General features: G+C 46.5%; 1 protein-coding gene across 20 annotated transcripts in view; it reads right to left on the bottom strand.

Annotated features, from left to right (window-relative positions):
* ERI3 (ERI1 exoribonuclease family member 3) overlaps window positions 1–16,974 on the bottom strand; it is a 124,002-nt gene that overhangs the window by 90,521 nt on the left and 16,507 nt on the right. For 19 of the 20 annotated variants that reach the window (XR_009049147.1, XR_009049150.1, XR_009049151.1 and 16 more), the window contains one exon: window positions 820–936. Coding sequence is in view for 17 of the 20 variants with exons in the window: in XM_057708615.1 (XP_057564598.1) it covers window positions 820–936 (117 nt within the window). In the remaining 3 variants the exon portion in view is untranslated. Of the gene's footprint in view, window positions 1–819; window positions 937–11,356; window positions 11,437–16,974 lie in introns of those variants that run through there. The other variant, XM_057708596.1, reaches the window with a different exon arrangement.

The raw sequence follows: 16,974 nt of genomic DNA on the forward strand, positions 1-16,974 counted from the left end.
CCACACACACTTGACCCGTGATTCCACCACAGCCTGTGGCTACCACAGAGTAAATAACACAACGCACCACAGGGAAAAGCAGCCACAGAAGGCCTCTCCATACAGTCCTGATAGTCAAACTCTTCAGGGGTGCCTCCTCTCTGCCAATGGCTCTTTGAGCCTCCAGCAAGCATCAAGATCTCAGTTAGTCCCAGTTTCACAATCTGTAAAATGGGGCCATACTAACCTGTTGGCAAGGTGGCCAAGTACAGAACCAGCCTAGGATGAGGATAAGGACATTTCAGCCTCAGACAGGCTATCCTCATACCCCACTTGGACTGCCCTTCTCTTTCCTCGATGATAGAGTTGTGCTTCCCACAAATTCAACCAATGCTTCACACAGGACCACTTTGCTCAAGGACAGAAAAACATCACCAGAAAGCTACGAAAGCCTGAACATAACTGCTGCTTCCAAGAAGCTGAAGTCTTCACCTCTTGCCAAGGGCCCTAAGGGAAATGGAACTGAAAAGAAGCTGAACCCCAGAGGCACCACCCGGCTCCTATACTCCAAGTGCCTGGTCACCAAGAAGGGGAGGAATGACAAGGAAGGGGAAATGTTGAGGAAGCTGGGACAGATTGTGCCACTGCTCTCCCTGGGTTCCCCAATGAGCAGGGTGGCCCAAGGGGAGTGGCAGGCTTTGTAAAAAGCCTACTGGGTCCAACGTGCACCTGCCTTAACCACTGAGAAGACCTAAGCTTTCCCTAAGCGGCCCGTATAGAGCACCAGTGATCCCCAAGCTCCCGTCCCAGCAACCGTTGCTGCCCAGCCAGCACCCTTACCTCTGTACAGAAGGGAGTAAGCTGTGGATGGACTACGGGCTGGACATACATGTGAAAGGTAGACTCAATCTCCATGGTCCGGCCATTTAGCTTCAGGATAGGGAACTCGATGATTTCCTGGAACGGCAAAGGCCCAGAAAAGGAGGAATAAGTTTTTTTTATCCAACCATTTCAAATAACTCAGAGTCAAGAATGGGGAAGTGTTTTGGACTCATCAGCTCCTGCCAGGCCAAACCCAAGATCAAGCGAGATGGGCCTAACCTTCCCACTGCTGACATCCTCACAGGTTCCAAGGACTCGACACACACACCATCCCCACTGTCTCTGGAAAAGGGAAGCAAGACAGTGGGAACATCTGCCCCCATTTCTCCAACTGGTTCTCTAGCAGAGGCCTGCTCACTCAAGCCCCTAAAAGTAGGCCCCCCTTCCTCTTGCCCGGGTTCCTCCCTGGAATGGGCCTGGGTCTCCAATCACATAAATAACCAGCAATCAGACTAATGCACAGACTTCCGCATATGAAGTTTAAACAGGGCTGATGAGTTTCATTAGTTTTTACAAAAAGAAAAAAAAAAAAGATAAATAATAAAGCCAAAGGGGCCAAAGGGGATGCTGAAGAGAAGGAAAAAACAGAATAAGAGTAATAAGAGCTAGTGCCCTCCCACCTTTCTTTCAGGCAGTACGCCCACCCCTCAGATTCCCCCTACCCCCACCCAATCACTTAGCCAGCCCTTCCCAGTCCACTGGAACGTAATGGAAGAGAAGGAGGAGGAGTGACAATTTGTTTGGTGTCTCTAAGATTAATCTGTCTCCGTTATTTAATAGAGATGCACAGCACCAAGGTCCTGGTGCGCAAACAGGCTTGCCGCACGCCGCCTGTGCCGCCCGCCTCACACATCGCTCCTGGGAAGGGAGGAACACGCCAGAGGGGGGGAGAGGGCCGGAGAGAGCATGCACGCGCTGGAGAGAAGAGGGAAAGCCAGGAGAGAGAATAAAAAAAATTATTGCTTTTTAATATTCAAAAACAGTTTGCAAAATTTAATCAAAGCAGAGGAAAAGCTAACATTTTTACCACTTTGACATTTTTATTAGCGCTTTCATAAATTTTTAAAACATGAATGGAATTAGTTTACAACACAAAAAAACTGCCCTGAAAACATCTGGAAGAGACAAATAGGAAATAATAAAAAAAATAAATAAAAGCAAAATCCTACGAGTAAAATTAGCATGTGAAAAAGGCCTCCACTGCAGAGAGAGGAGGGGGGCTTTGCCCACTCAGTGGCCCCCCACAGTCAGCTCCAGTGGCATCCCTACCCCAGGTCCCCCGTGCTGGTGAGGACCTTTCCAGTATCACTAAAATCAGAGCAAACTGGTTCTCTCCAGGGACAGCCAGAGAAGCAACACAGAAGGTGTGGACACCTGACTGCACTCAGGAAATGGATGAGTGGGGAGACAGAAGGAGAAATGGCCCATCTTCCAGGGCAGCCTGGTATCTCCCCACCAAACATACCTGCTCTAATGGGCTCGCTTTTAAGGATCTTTATCCAACACATCACAGCAGGAATGAAGACCAAACCAAGGCAGCCAACTTTCATGACTGAGAAATTCAAAGGTTCTGGTTGCCTGGTCTCCTGGGGCTGCCCCAAAGATGGGGAAACTGACAGGAGCCCCCGGAGATAGGAAGGGTGGGAAGACTGCAAGACTGAGGCAGAAGGGGGTAGAGAGGAGGCCCAGACTGCTGCTTAAACTAGGTGATGCCTTCTCCTGCCACCGCACTAGGAAGTAGGTCAGAGAGGAGAATTCGGCTCTGAAAAACAGAACTGAGGCACACACACACACAAAATACACATTGGTCCCCCAGATACCCAAGATTTCCAAGCGCTAACTCTGAGGTGGGGCTCATCTGAGTCAGGCTCATTTCTGATACATCCTTCCTCTGCCACTAAGGAGAAGAAACACTTCCCCAACAGAAAGACCTCTGTAGCCTGGTGAGTTTGGCTGCCCTGGTGTCTAAGGAAACAAATACAGCCAGCTCCTCACTAACAATGTTAGCTCGGCCCACAATGAAATTTAACCTGTGACACAACTGTACTTTTCATTTAAACTTTCATTTGGAGAGAAGCAGTGTTTGGAGACCTGCAGTTTGTCCTGCTAATAAAGACAAGTGTTGGGACCTTTAAGGATGCCATTCATCTCTGGCTTTTATTAAATTCAATTTTCTTAAGCCCATGATACATTATGAAATTAGGAGTTGACATTCCTCTGGAAACAAAAATATCTATCAAACATAAATAGGAAAAAACCCCTCTATTACCAAGAATTTATGGCTTAAAGTTGATCTCTTTCCACTTTTTTACAAGCACATGGTTTGTTTTAGAGATGTGAAATGTTATTATAGATCTAGAATTTTATTAGTATTTATTGTAAAATAGTAAGTGCTTCAGCTCCTGCTCTGACCAGCACCGAGTCAGCATCCCCAGTAGATACTCTTAAAACTTGGCCTTTGGGTTTCCCCACTGAAGCTCAATCTTTCCTGCCGCTGGCCTCCTCACCCCTGGGGAAATGGAGCCAACCTAAGTGCTCACCCTAGGTATGACCCTCCCAGAGAGGGGGAACAAGCTAGCCTCAGCTCCATGTGAGGAGGAGTGACCCCTGCAATGCCTGAGGGCCAGAACGCAGTGGATTGGACCTATCCTGAACACCTCTCCAATGTTGCACGCCCATCAGCCAAGCCTTCTCTCCAAGACCAAGAGCAGGGCCAGTCTCAGAATGTGACTGCAGGGGCCCCTCCTCAGCACCACCATCAGCTGTTGTAACAATGACCTTACACACTGGCATATTCTTTTGAGCCACTGAGGATGCAAAAGAGGAACTTTTGATAGAAGACCCTTTAGGGAGTCAGAAGAGAAAAGACCTCACTTAGGTACTTTTAACCTTCCCACATTGCCCAGACAAGCCCAGAACCTCAAAAGACTGGCCCCAAAAGCCCATTCATGGGAGAGGAGCCCCATTTGTACCAGCTGACAGAACTGTGCAGCCAGTGCGCCTGGGCTGTGCAGAGCACTCCAGCAGCTTCAGCTGATGAGGAGAAGAGGGGACCCAAAGCTGTAGGCCGACCACATTAATTCCACCCAAGCGCTCGTGCAGATGTGCCCTAAGTGCCAGCTTCGAGGGGCAGGTGCTCAGATCATGAAACTGTTATTTCTGCCCTTCCTCCTTTGCCCTCCCTCAATTTCATCATTCCCCTGGGAAGAAGTTTTTTAAGGAACATTTGAGTGTCTGCTGGTATAAAGGTAGCACCATGAAGGAAAGAGGAACCAGTTTATATTTACCAGCCCTCTTTCCCAACCCTAATAATAACTTCACAATTCCTTACTTTTGCATGACATGTGCATTCAATTAAACTACCTGAGCATCTACTCTGTGCAGGACACTGGACAGATGTTGGAGTGGGATTCAGAGATAAGATGTAGTCTGCTTTGGGGAAGTACATGAACTAGAGGGCAGAAAAGCTCCATGAGCGAATGATGAACAGTGCCCTACGATGAACAGCTCAGGGGAACGACATCCCCAGTGTTATGCTCTTTATTACAGCGTGCTTTCAAATACATTTTATCTTACCCTTTTTTTTTTTTTGGCACACGGGCTTAGTTGCTCCGTGGCATGTGGGATCTTCCTGGAGCTGGGATCGAACCCGTGACCTCTGCATTGGCAGGCAGACTCTCAACCACTGCGCCACCTAGGAAGCCCTATCTTACCCTTTTTAATCCTGGAAGACAAGCCATATCGTCATCATCATCAGGTCATACACCAAAACTATTAAGCACCTACTAGTTACCAGGCAGGGGCTGGGTGTGGACACAGAGGCAAACACAATGAGATGTGGCTCCTCTGTCTGAGGTGCCTGGAGTCTGGGCAAGGGCTAGAGAGGAGCTGGCCCCAGCATCCTCAGAGACACACACAAAATGGAATCATTTCATTCTTTCCACTTACTGTTTACTATGTGGCAGACACTCTGTTAAATGCTCAATAGGAATGATCGCATTGAATCTACCTAACAACTCATGAGATGGGAATCATTATTATCCCTATTTTACAGAACTAAGGCCCAAAAAGCAGTTGTCACTTGCTCAAGGTTACACTGCTAGTAAGGGACAGAGTTGGGACTCCAAATGGGAAAATGAGACTTAGAGTAGGACTAACAACTTTCAAAATCTGAAGGGTCGAGAAAAATCTGATTCTTTTAGTCTGAAAGGCTGTCTTTAAGGAGCTCAGTCTCCTATCTCCTAGGAAGAAAGGCTATTCTCGCATTATAAGAGCAATGAATGCAGACCATCCAGGCAGAAAGTCCTGCAGGATTGCTACTGAAAAGCCTCCACTACGGCTGCAGGGACACAGATGGCTCTGGGCTCCAGAAGGGCAGAACCATAAGCCTTCAGTTTGCATCTCTGGCACCCAGGTCATTCTAGCACACAGACCTCACTCTCAGCTTTTGGTGAGTAAACACATGAAGGGGCCAATAAATCCCAAGACAGAAGCCAAGGGCATGGCTCTAACAGAAAATTATCTGTTTTCCCAGTTCTCCGTAGGACCAGAGAGGTAAAGTGATCCACCTAAGGTGACAAGATAGTGGGTGGGAGAGCCAGGATTCAAACACAGACATGTATCACTCCAAAGTACCAATACTTTCTACTTTCTGCCTCTCATCTCTAAGCGGTCTCCCACCCTCCCTCAACTGCTACAAACCACCAACACCCCAGTTTTCTGTTTGCCTGGAACCACAGGTTCCTAGAGCAGGAATTTGCTAAAATTGGGACAGCTGGTCACCCTACACCATTCACCGATACCTGCACTACTAGGTTGTCCAAGGGTAGAGCACCATAACCCCCAAAAGCTGGTCTGCTGATGGAGGATGGGAACTGACCACAACTTGACAACTAAGCTCAAAAGCCTTAGAACTTAAATTTTTCAAAGTATCCATGGTTCTAAACCTCTTGTATCTGCTGTCTCACTCAATAAAATGCCAGCTGCAAATATCTTTTTTTTTTCAAAGGGGAGGGAAGATAGAAGCACCAAGCAAATATTCTTTTACCTTTTTAAGTGAATAGAAGTTTCAGTTGGAGCAGAGATTTCAAACACAGCTACTTTCTAATTGCTTAAGTAGGAATCCCAATGATTCTCTTGATAAACTGAGGACAAAACTACAAGAGCATTTCAAATGAAATTTCACACCCACAATCAGTAGATTACAAGAAATAAATGTGTGGGTTGCTTTCAGTGTATTCAAACTCCCTTATGGTAAATTGTCTGCAGTGATAAGATTATATTCAAAGATACAACAGCAACAATGAAAGGAATTGACTTGGGTTAGGCATTTCTTGACAATGGGATAGAGGGTTTAACAGTGTAGCATTCTTACAGACCTTTTCTCCAAAGCACAGATTCTACTTTGCCTGAGCTGATGTTTCTATGGTCCTGAAATGAGCAGATCATTTTTCATGATTCCCCCATCTCAACCCAGGAGCTGGCATTCCCTCAATTTAGAGACAGTAACAACTAATCTATTCCTTCTCTCCACTCACTGACTCTCAGTCCAAAAGTGTGCACCCTGCACAGAAAGGTTTGATAAAAATCCAAAAGCAACATCATCACACAGCAAGGTAGAAAAAGCAGCACCTGGCGAAAATAAGGGTTTTATCCAGACAATGATTTTTGGATAAAAGTTCCATGCAAAGGCAGGCCCTTTCTCCAAGCGATCAAGGAGCCTCTTGGCCACAGGGGAGAGGGGAAGTTGAGAGTGAGAAGTGAGGGCTGCACTGGGCAATGAAGGGAACACGGTTTGCTTAACAGTTTCTCCTTTGGAAAAAAAAAAAAGACATTTTATGCACAAGGAGCTTATTTCTTAAACAAACACTCGTGGTTTTGATTTACACCACAGCCTGCTCCTAAATAATTTATGGCGGGTTAAATTTATTGCCGAGCCCTGGCTGGCTGCAAATTCGAATTGCCAAATAATTAGATTTTAGGGCAAAGCTTATAAATTACCCGTCGATTTGTCCAGACTTGTTTGTCAGTTGCTTTGTGCTTCGGGTCATCTTTGGCATTTGGCTGTTTGGGTTTTAATTGCTGATTTACACTTTGACAGATGAGAGCTGATGCTCGAAGTTTCAGGACAAGGAAGGGTAAAAAATTGGAGCTTTAAAAGGCTGATTTTTCACCTACATGTCCGTCTTCACCCATTCCCATAGACCCTAGAGCAATTAAAATGTAGAAAAGAGGCTGAAAATAGACACTGTTTTTCTTTATTGGGGGCAGGGGGGTGGGTGCAGACTGAATTATAATTTACTGAAATCTGTATTTAAAAAATATATATAATACCAATAAATGAAGGAGAACAAAAGTCTTAGAAACTGCAACCTCACCCAGGGGTGTACGAGTCTGTGTCTACCTCTACACGCACGTGACTCTGAGTAAGCCTCAATTCAAACATTTTTAGACACTCAACTGTAAATAACTTCTGATATTAGTGGCCTCTGTGAAGCTGACCCTTCAGGGCAGCAAACAACCAAATGATTTCTTTGTAGCTACCTGTATACCTACATTTGTCATGGAATTAATGTAAACAAATCTCAGGTTGTGTGCAGGAAAGGGCCCCCAGAGGCAGCACTAGAGAGGGCATGGAAGTGGAAGGGCGCCAAGTCCAACTTCCCATTCCAGTGGGAGGAAAAAATCTCTTCGGATAGTGCTGCATCTCCGTCTACATGTTCATAGAGGGCCTGTAGGCTCTCTTTATACTCCCCGGAGAAGCAGGGCCTGCCTCCCAGCCACCTGCTATATTCTAAAAGCTCACCATGAAGCCATGAGTCAAAATAACACTAGCAGTAATTCTACTAACAAGAGCTGACACATATAGCCAGTACATGCCAGGCACTGTTCTAAGCTCTTACGTTTTATCCTCCCAATAGTCCTATTAGATGGGTCCTATTATGAATCCCATTTTACCAGTAAGGCAGCTAAGGCATAAAGAGTACATGTAACTTGCTCAAGGCAAGTCATACTGCCTGTAGGTGGTGGAGACCAGACTCAGACCCAGAGGGTCCAGTGCTGGAGTTCATGCTCCTAACCACTTGGCTATGTTGCCTCTCATTAGAACAGCCTCTGTCTCAGTCCCCCTCGCTTAGGAGGCTGAGAATCCACATTCTGGTACCAGGGCACATGCAGCCAAAGCCTGTTCAATTAATCACCCAATAAGGTGGGGAAAGTTATGTGACATGCTCAGGATCACAAGATGAATCAGGGGCTTGGTTTGACAAACACCATTTTTCCAATCAGTGCAAATACTGCACTGAAGATCCACTAGCTGGGGGTGAAGAGGTGGGGGTGAGTAACAGGTGATCAACACAGACCAGGCCAACTCAGGCAGACAGCAGGTTCTGGTCAGGCAGCTTGGAGAGGAGCCCAGAGAAGCTGGCTGGGCTTCCCGAAGCCTGGTAATCCCCATCTACGGCCCCAGGGGCTGCTGGTCTCTTCACATAAGAAAAACTGCATCCCCCTGAGGTGCTTCATAGGTTCCCTGCTCTCTGCGTATATCTGACGGCTAGAGGCCAGGAAAGGGAAACAACTGGGCTGCCATGATGGCAGATTTTCACAATCACTGACCAGTAAGCAAGCAACAGAGACTGACATCTTGCCCACACTGCCTGAACACTTCTCTCACACACTGGGTCGTTGGAACCAACATCTCTGTAAGGCAGGCAGGTATCACTGCCCTATTTTATAGGCAAGAAAGCTAAGGCAGTCAGTGGTTTAAAGCATGGTGCCTTACCGGCAGCACTCCATCTCCTGGGAGCTTAAGAGAAATGCAGATTCCTGGCCTCTACCCCAGACTTTCTGAATCAGAAACCCTGAGGGTGGGCCGAGCAATCTGTGTTTTAAAAGGCTTCCAGATGATTCTGATACTTGCTGAAGTCTGACAACCACTGGTCTAAAGTAGAGCAGTGTTTCTCAGATTTCAAATGACCTGAAGATCTTGTCAATTACAGAATCTATTTAGCCCTGGAGTAGGGCCTGATATTCTGCATTTCTAACATGCTCCCAGGTGATGGGGATGCCGCTGATTCCCAGACCACACTCTGACTAGCAAAGGTGTAGTGTAGAACAACTGTGTGCCCAATTCCTTATCACAGGGATACTGACAAGTGAGAATCCCAGCCCAAGGTTCTCAGCTCTCCTCTCAGAACAAACCCTTGCTCGGCCCACTTTCAAGCCCTTTGGGTGAGCCCTTTAGATCTGCCAACCACTCCCAGCTCCTGCCATCAGACATTTCATTCTCCTGGCCATCAAGATCCAGGGGAGGAAAAGCTGGTATGTCACATCCCAGACCTTTGTAGAGCAAGTTGATACATCTCTGTTAGGAAGCCAGCAAGAGGCCTTCCTGCCATGGCAATGCCTGTTCCCTTTAACGATGTGGTCAAGACCCAAGGCATCAGCTACCCATAGAGCACTCATCATACAAATGAACCAAAAAGCAGGACTGGATACCTCTCCTGGGAAGACCTCTCATTACAGACGTAAGCTGGGAGCTATCTTTCTGCCCTTGGCCCTGAGAAAGGCCTAACACTGGCCACAGATACAGAGCGGGATCACAGCAATTCCTACAATATCCTGAGGCTCCAAGCCGGAGATGCCTCACCACATGCCACACCAACACTGGGAACCTCCTTTAATGCCTACCCCTGGCATTGTTTCTCTAGTCATGTTACCTCTCTAGTGAAAGCAGACCTCATTAAAATGGCATGTTTCTGCCCACTCATCAGTCCCTGCCTCCTCCATCCCCAACTAACTACCAATCCCTTTTGGCTGAGCAGTTGGCCTTTCATTCAAATCTGCTGGTGCTGGCGGTGGGAAGGGGGAAACAGTGAACAAGGCAGGCAGTCCCTGGACTCCACTTCAGACATCACAATCTCAAGCCATGGCCCTCAGTTTGTATCACACTTGTGGAGAGCAAGATTCCAAGCTTTTTGCCAGTTATCATCCTATCTACCCAAGCATCACTACCTACCTCCCAAAGGCCAATGGTTAAGCAGTTCATCAAACAGATCCTAGAGGAGTAACTGCCTACATCACCACTAAGGAGCTGACCTATGTCAGGTGTCCCTAACAAGGACCTTCAGTGCAGTAACTGGAGTGAATTATAACATTTACATAGGTTCCGCTCTCCACTCTTCACCAAATCTCTGAGCACTACTGACTACCAGAGCCCACGAGTATCCAAAAAAGCTATGAGCTACTTAAGAGCATGGTTCTCAAGCTTGTATCTTTCTCAGCACATCACATAACTCCTCTCCATTCCCACCATCACCACCTTAGTCCAACCCACTAACCCATTCTCAAGTAATGGCTCCTAACCAGTTTCCCTCTGCCCATGTTTAACCCCTTGGAAAGCGTTCCCCTCCATTCCCATGAGTTCTGGCTTATAACATTTATTTCTGTTTCCTCTCTTCCACTCAATAATACATTCACACTTCCTCTTCTGGCTCATCAGTTTTGTCCCCAACCTTACTATACTTCCTCTCCTTTCAGCAACATCGGAGAGGAGCCTCTGCCAGCATTGAGCCTTCAGACGAGCCCTTGGCTGGAAGGGCCTCCCCAGGACTAGACCATGGCACTGGAACAGAAGTGGAGCTCATGCAACAGACGTTTGCTACCCCAGACCAAGATCTCCCACTGGCCAGCTACAGACAGGGGCAAGGCCTAAACAGCATCCCGTTTCAAGGCATCTTTACTTCAGGTTAAGAGCTTCCCTGATGTTTGACTCCCCCTCCAGAGTCTACCTCCCTTCTTTCTGATTCTCCCATCACCTAACTGGGCTTTGCCCAGGGCAGCACACAACACACACAAACCTTCTCTGCCTGTCCTAGCCTGCTCACCCTTCTGCTGCAGACCTGCCAGCCTCGGGGGCTAGTGTCAATCTGGGAACATTCTTGTTTCAGGCTTTTAGGCGATGACTCAATTTTCACAGCTAGAGCTCAAAACTCATCACATAAATGCATGACTGTGGGGGGTTTTTAAGTATTGTGAACACCCAGGATAAGGGAATAAAAAATAATCATTCCAATGGCATCTTAATCAAAATGATGCAGGATCCTTTTTCCCAACAAGACACAGAGATGGAGGAAGCATCTCCTAATATCAGTTTCCTCATGTCAGACAACTGCTTTCAGTCTACAAAGTAAGAAATATAATCAACAGAGTGGAGAAGTAAAACAAGACAGGATGGGGGCAGGGAGAATAAGCCCATGGACCAACCCTAAACGCTCCTCTGGATTTCACTCCCCCTCCTCCCTTCCCAGCCTAACTGGTTTTCGTTCTGTGGCTGTGTTACCTGTTGCTGCAGCTCAGAGGGAGAGCTCGTCCCCACCTCCGACCCCCTCCAGTCACCTCCGCTGTAGCAAATCTCTTCTCATCCAGGCCCTCCTGCCTCTACATTAATCCTTCCCTCCTTCCTCTGTTTCTCAATGTTAGTCAACTGGTCGTTTACCTGTTTGAAGGGTATAAACCTCTCTAGTCTACGGAAGGTCTTCCCAAGGGATGCCTAGCAGATCCAGATCCAAACGGCCAGTCCTCTGGGCGGTGGGGGGTGTCATGTCATCCCCTAGCCCTCCCCTCTCCCTAGAGAGCTCGGCAGCCCAGCCCACTGCTTCCTTCAGGGGCAGCTCTCTGACAGTACCTCAGGGCTTCAGCTCACATATTTCTATCTTGACCCTCACCCTTTTGGCCCGTACTTTATTGGCTAAAATTCTCTTAAACCTCTTGTAGCCTTTGTACTCTCACTTGCAGCATGCTAATAAGATGTTCTACTTGAATGTGAGAAATACCACATCACTGATACAGACAATCCTACTAGCCAAACACTGAAATAATTTGGTGGGTTCTGGGAACTCCCTAGCAGTCCAGTGGTTAGGACTTGGTGCTTTCGCTGCTGTAGGCCCAGGTTCGATTCCTGGTCAGGGAACTAAGATCCTGCAAGATGCACGGCACAGCAAAAAAAAAAAAAAAAAAAAAAAAAAAAATTGCCAGGTTCAAAGTCTTCTTTCTCCCTCTTCCTCATTTTCAGTGTTCACACAAACAAGCTTGCAATCCAGGTCAGGTTTTTCAGACTTTGGTCAGTTGGTCCTGACTTACTCTGTGAGCGCCTTCTTTCACTCCTGCTACAGTTCTGAGAGCCTTCACCCACTTGGCCCTCTTGGCCTCCTGACCTTCCCTTAACAGGAAGCTCTGCAACTCCTCCCCTGCACCATGAGCAGGGCTGACTGGTCCCCTCCTCTGTGAGCCCACTGTGCTGAGTAACTCACCCAGGTGATGGCAGTTATCATGCTGCTTCACAGTGGTTACACAGATGTCCACCCTCCTCGACTACGAGCTCCCTGAGGGTAAGGACCATTTTTTGTCTTTATATCCCAGCATCTAACACAGAGCTTGAAGTTGTTATCCAAAGAGTAAAAGGAGGCCTTTTCGCTGCCTCTAAGGTGGTTACCATGAGGTCCTCCCCATTCCTTTACTGACTTGGTTGATTTTGTCATGTTCAACAAAAACCTTAAAAGGCAGCTCAGTGTCACTGTTAGTTTACAGTGCCTGATTTCATTCACCATTTATCAATGGCCCTATTCTTTAGAGCTCTTCCCCACCACCAACCTTAGCCCAGTGTCTAACAAAATCTGCATTCCAACAGCTGTCTCAGCCCTGGAGAGGCCACCGGATAATAAGAGGCTGGGGGAAATGTCTCCTGATTTGCACTAAATTACGTGGTGATTTTGTTACCAGTGACCCCGTGCTCCCCAAGGAAAGTTCCTGGTCCCACCCCCAGGCAACTCCATAGCCTAACTACACACTGTGGCAACTTAAAGGTTTAAACTCTGGGGAAGGTAGAGAAGCAGACTGAATAGAGCAAATAAACCCACTTCACTCGTACCTCTGCTATGCCAAACACACGAGGCAGCAACACCATGCACCAGCGCTCTGCTCCCAGAGATGTATATTTTACTTTTACATTGCTATGTCTGCTCCAAATGAAGAAGGGCCCTTAGGCCTTCACATGAAGTTACAACAGGGCCAAGATCCGGACACAGCAAATGCTTGTTCCCATTCAGGGAGCACTAGTAAGGAGCCACAGGGAGAGCCAGGGGAGGCCCATCCCTATGAGGGACCACCAGGAAACTGCAGCCTATGGAGGGGGGCTCAGAGAGGGAGAGGGGGAGGCACCACATTTATGGAAGCAGCAACAAAAAGGACAAAAGGGCCTAGTGGGCTGCCCCATTCCCACCCATCACTGGCCACCAATAGAGGAATTCATTTCCAGTGACCCTGGAAGAAGAGATGTATTAAAGCAGAGATATAACTAAAAAGAAAGGCAATAATTGGTCTGATGGGCAGGGGAAAAATTATTCCAGGAGTCGAGAGCCTATGCAAGAACACTTACGGCTCACACAGTCATCATAACTCAGCCCCCTCAAGCATTTTGTGCTCTGCTTATGGTGTTAACTTTAATGTCTTAACATATAACACCATCCGCACTAACACAAAATACTACACACGCCAGATGAGGCTGAGTTATAGTTGCTGTGGGAAGCATAACTTTGAATTTCCTGATTTTGGTGCATTTAATCTCAACCATAATGTTACATTAACGTCGGTTTTGCATTTCATTTCCCAGTTTAGAAGAATAGCATCAGTGCCTTCGCCTGTCTGTACAGGAAAAGGGGCGGGCTGACTGGGGCCACAGGCAGATGGACCACAACCCAGCAACTGGGCCCTCCTGCTAAAAAGCCTGACCCGACCCCTTCCACTTGGAGGAACCTGGACCAGGACAAGTGAATGGGGAGGGAAGGGTGAGTTCTCTCTCTAGGGAATGGCCTTTCCATCCACTTGCAAAGTACAGGAACCAAGAGCAGAGAGGGGAAGAGGCTGAATACGGAGCAAGAGCAACGTGTGTGTATGGTGGGGGGGGGGGGCCTCCTGCCTCTAAGCCTTGAATGGAGGAGAAAGGAATCAATATAGCGTGATTTGTAGGGATCTTAACCAATTTCCTGTGAAGTCTTCCAAAATGTCTCTCTAACAAAAGACTAATAATGAGGAGCCAGCTTCAAGTCATACCGAAATCCTCCTTATGCCTCTCTTCCACATTATCCCTTCTCCTGTCATCATCGACCTCCCCCCACCCTGCCCTCCCAAAATAACCCAGCATCTGGACAATTTTCCATAAAAAAAGAAACGCCTTTACTCATAGTTCTAACTCAAAATGCAGATGGAGTCTCTTCAAGGTTTCCTTTAAAAAAAAAAAAAAAAAAGCCCCTGTGGACAAAGACTAAACACTAGAAAACCTCAACCCCAGAGGTCATTTTTCTCCAAAGTTATAGGCACTTGAATACAGAGGAGAAGGAAAACAGTCAGTAGGGCCGCTACAGAGCAGCGAGAAAAAGTCTACCTGGGAGCCTGGTGAAGCCTGATGGATGAAATCAGGGAGGGAGGGGAGGCGCAGCCAGGACACATGCTCCCAGACTGGAGCGCCAGGCTGCCCCTCCCTGGCCATCTGGACAGCTGAGGTTACTTCCTCCTCCCCACGTGCTGTGGCCTATACCTCATTTTCCTCACTTACATTTGCTTTGGTCTTTTCTGAACACTGAGGTGGTGAGAGAACTTGCCCCCAGGTTAAAGCTGCACAATTAAAGTTCCCACCAAAGCTTTCAGGCTGCTCCCTGGGCTTTGGGGTCACAGCCACCATCATTCGATGCACATCCACACCAAAATGGGCAACATGAACTCCTGCTGGCGAGGACAAAGCAGCCGCAATTCTCCGAACCAGATAAAAACCTACCTCCATATCAAGAGACAATTCCTAAAGCAAGAAAGGAATTGTATCCCTCAAATTTTGAGTCTCTAAAACATTTTAATCCACCTAAGTTAACATGTAAGTGAAAAAATATTTTCAAATGAAAAACAGTCTCATACTCAACCAATACCCATCATGTTAATCTGAATCAAAACGTGTAAAACAAAATGGGTGCAAACACCAGAAAGGTGAAAGCCTGTTAACTGGCAAAGCAACCGCTTCAGTTTCAGCAAGCTGAACAAAATACAAAAATAGAACAGAAAAATTATGACAAATAGAAAATACCAGATGTTTTACCATGTTTACAACCAGTATTGTTACTCAAGTACAATAGAGCTTGCACCTGTCAGTTTGCATGGTGGCATTCCTCTTGGATACTCCCAACAAGCTGACTCAGGGACTTCTGAATACCAGACACAGATAAGAGAAACGAACCCCATGCCAAACCTCCAGAGAGGCCCTGGATCAAAACTTGTTCCTTCTACCTACACAACTGAGGGGTATGACACGCTCCCAAAAAGAATCAGAAGTGCACTGTACAGAGGCCTCAAGTGTTCAACTCTTGGGAGCCAGGCAGGAGGGGAGCTGGGGTGGTTCTGACTCACAGTCCAAGTGCATCCCCAAGAGGCACACAGACCTTGCCTATAAAGTGTCTCTGTCAAATGGACAGTCAGCAAGCCATTCTGAGAGCACTAGGGAGGGCTGATCTAACCTGCACAACATATTCTAGTCCTTTTACTGTCTCTTCTGGAAGTTCATTCTCATCCCAAATCTCAATCTTTCCTGCTTCCATTTAAATTCCTTTTTTATCCTTATTAAAATGAAGAGATTATCATACTCCTTGGAACAACTTCTTTCCAGTCTGGACAAAAAATCAGTCACTAAAACCACACTTGGTTTCTTTTCTTTCTAAGTCTTTATTTTTGTGTCTCTAAGAATTTTTGTTCCTCTTATCCTGAGCTTTTCCAATCTCTCCACTGCCCTTATTGATCAAAAGACCGAAACAATACAGAGCCTATAATGAGAACCTGACCTGTGATGACCTCAGTGGAAGGACACTGACCTATTTAGGACTGACAACTCTAATCCATCTTCCAACTTTCTCTGAATCCTTTCAGGACCCTGCTACCTGCAAAATTTAGGGAAGGTGTTTTTTCCTGTTTGTTTTCTTTAAAAAAAAAAAAGAGAGAGAGAGAGGGAGGTTTTAAGCTGCCAATAAACAATAAGTCTTAAGTCACTTCTGAGCTCCCCATCCCTTTCCTGAGTGGTCCATGGGGTAGTTCAACAACAGAGCTGTCTGGCCCCACACTCACCTTCCTACCTGTTGATCACAGCATTGTAGAGGCTTAATGAAGTAGAGATGCATTACATTTATCACTTGCCCTAGATCCACTCAAATCCATCACTATGTCACAGCAAGAAGTCAGATTGATCTGACAGGATTTGCTCTTCTACACAAACCCATGTAAGTTATTACTCAGTACCCTATGCTCTTCTAGCTGTTTGCTGATTGATTATCTGACGATCAGGTCAAGTATCTTCTCTGGAATCACAGTAAACTAACGGGTCTATAATTTCCAAGATCATTCGTATTCGCCTTTTAAAGATAAGCAAGACAGCAAATGCTTCTTCCTGAGTTCTCTAAAGCAACAGCTAATGCTTTGCTAATAATGAACCAGGGCAGCCAATTCCTTAAGTGCCCTTGGAATCACATCATCAGGGTTCATTGATTCTGGAGATAATCTTTAATCAGGCTCAGATCCTGGTAAACAGCAGGAAGCCCGACCTCAGCCTAGGTCTAGAAGGCATTGGTGCCTAAATCTGGGAAGGAAGTTGGTGATACAAGTGATTTAAATCTATACTGCATTATGTCTTCAGCATTGCAATAAATTAATAAAAAGAACAAAAAATTAGAAGAACAATGCCCTTGAAAGAGAGATGAAAGGTGATACTAACAGACCAAATTGAGACATGAATCAAGCTTCACCTTCAGTAACATTGGCAGGACCCTCTATAGGACAAGAGAACAGAGCTACATAATTATCTCAGCTTATAATCTAACTAAAAAGTTCAGAAACAAACACATAGAGGCACATGCCAGGAAGCAGAAAGCAGGAAATGTCATCGAGAAGGTGCCAAGCAATCGTGAGGCTTCAGAAGAGGGATGAATCCTATGCAGTAGGGACACGTTAGGTTTTAGACATGTTAGGTCCTACTAGGGCTTACTCAGTGACTGAAATCATCAGCAAGGGAAATAACATGGCGCACTG

Source organism: Hippopotamus amphibius, chromosome 1 (genome assembly GCF_030028045.1).
Source record: "Hippopotamus amphibius kiboko isolate mHipAmp2 chromosome 1, mHipAmp2.hap2, whole genome shotgun sequence".
Lineage (NCBI taxonomy): Eukaryota > Metazoa > Chordata > Mammalia > Artiodactyla > Hippopotamidae > Hippopotamus > Hippopotamus amphibius.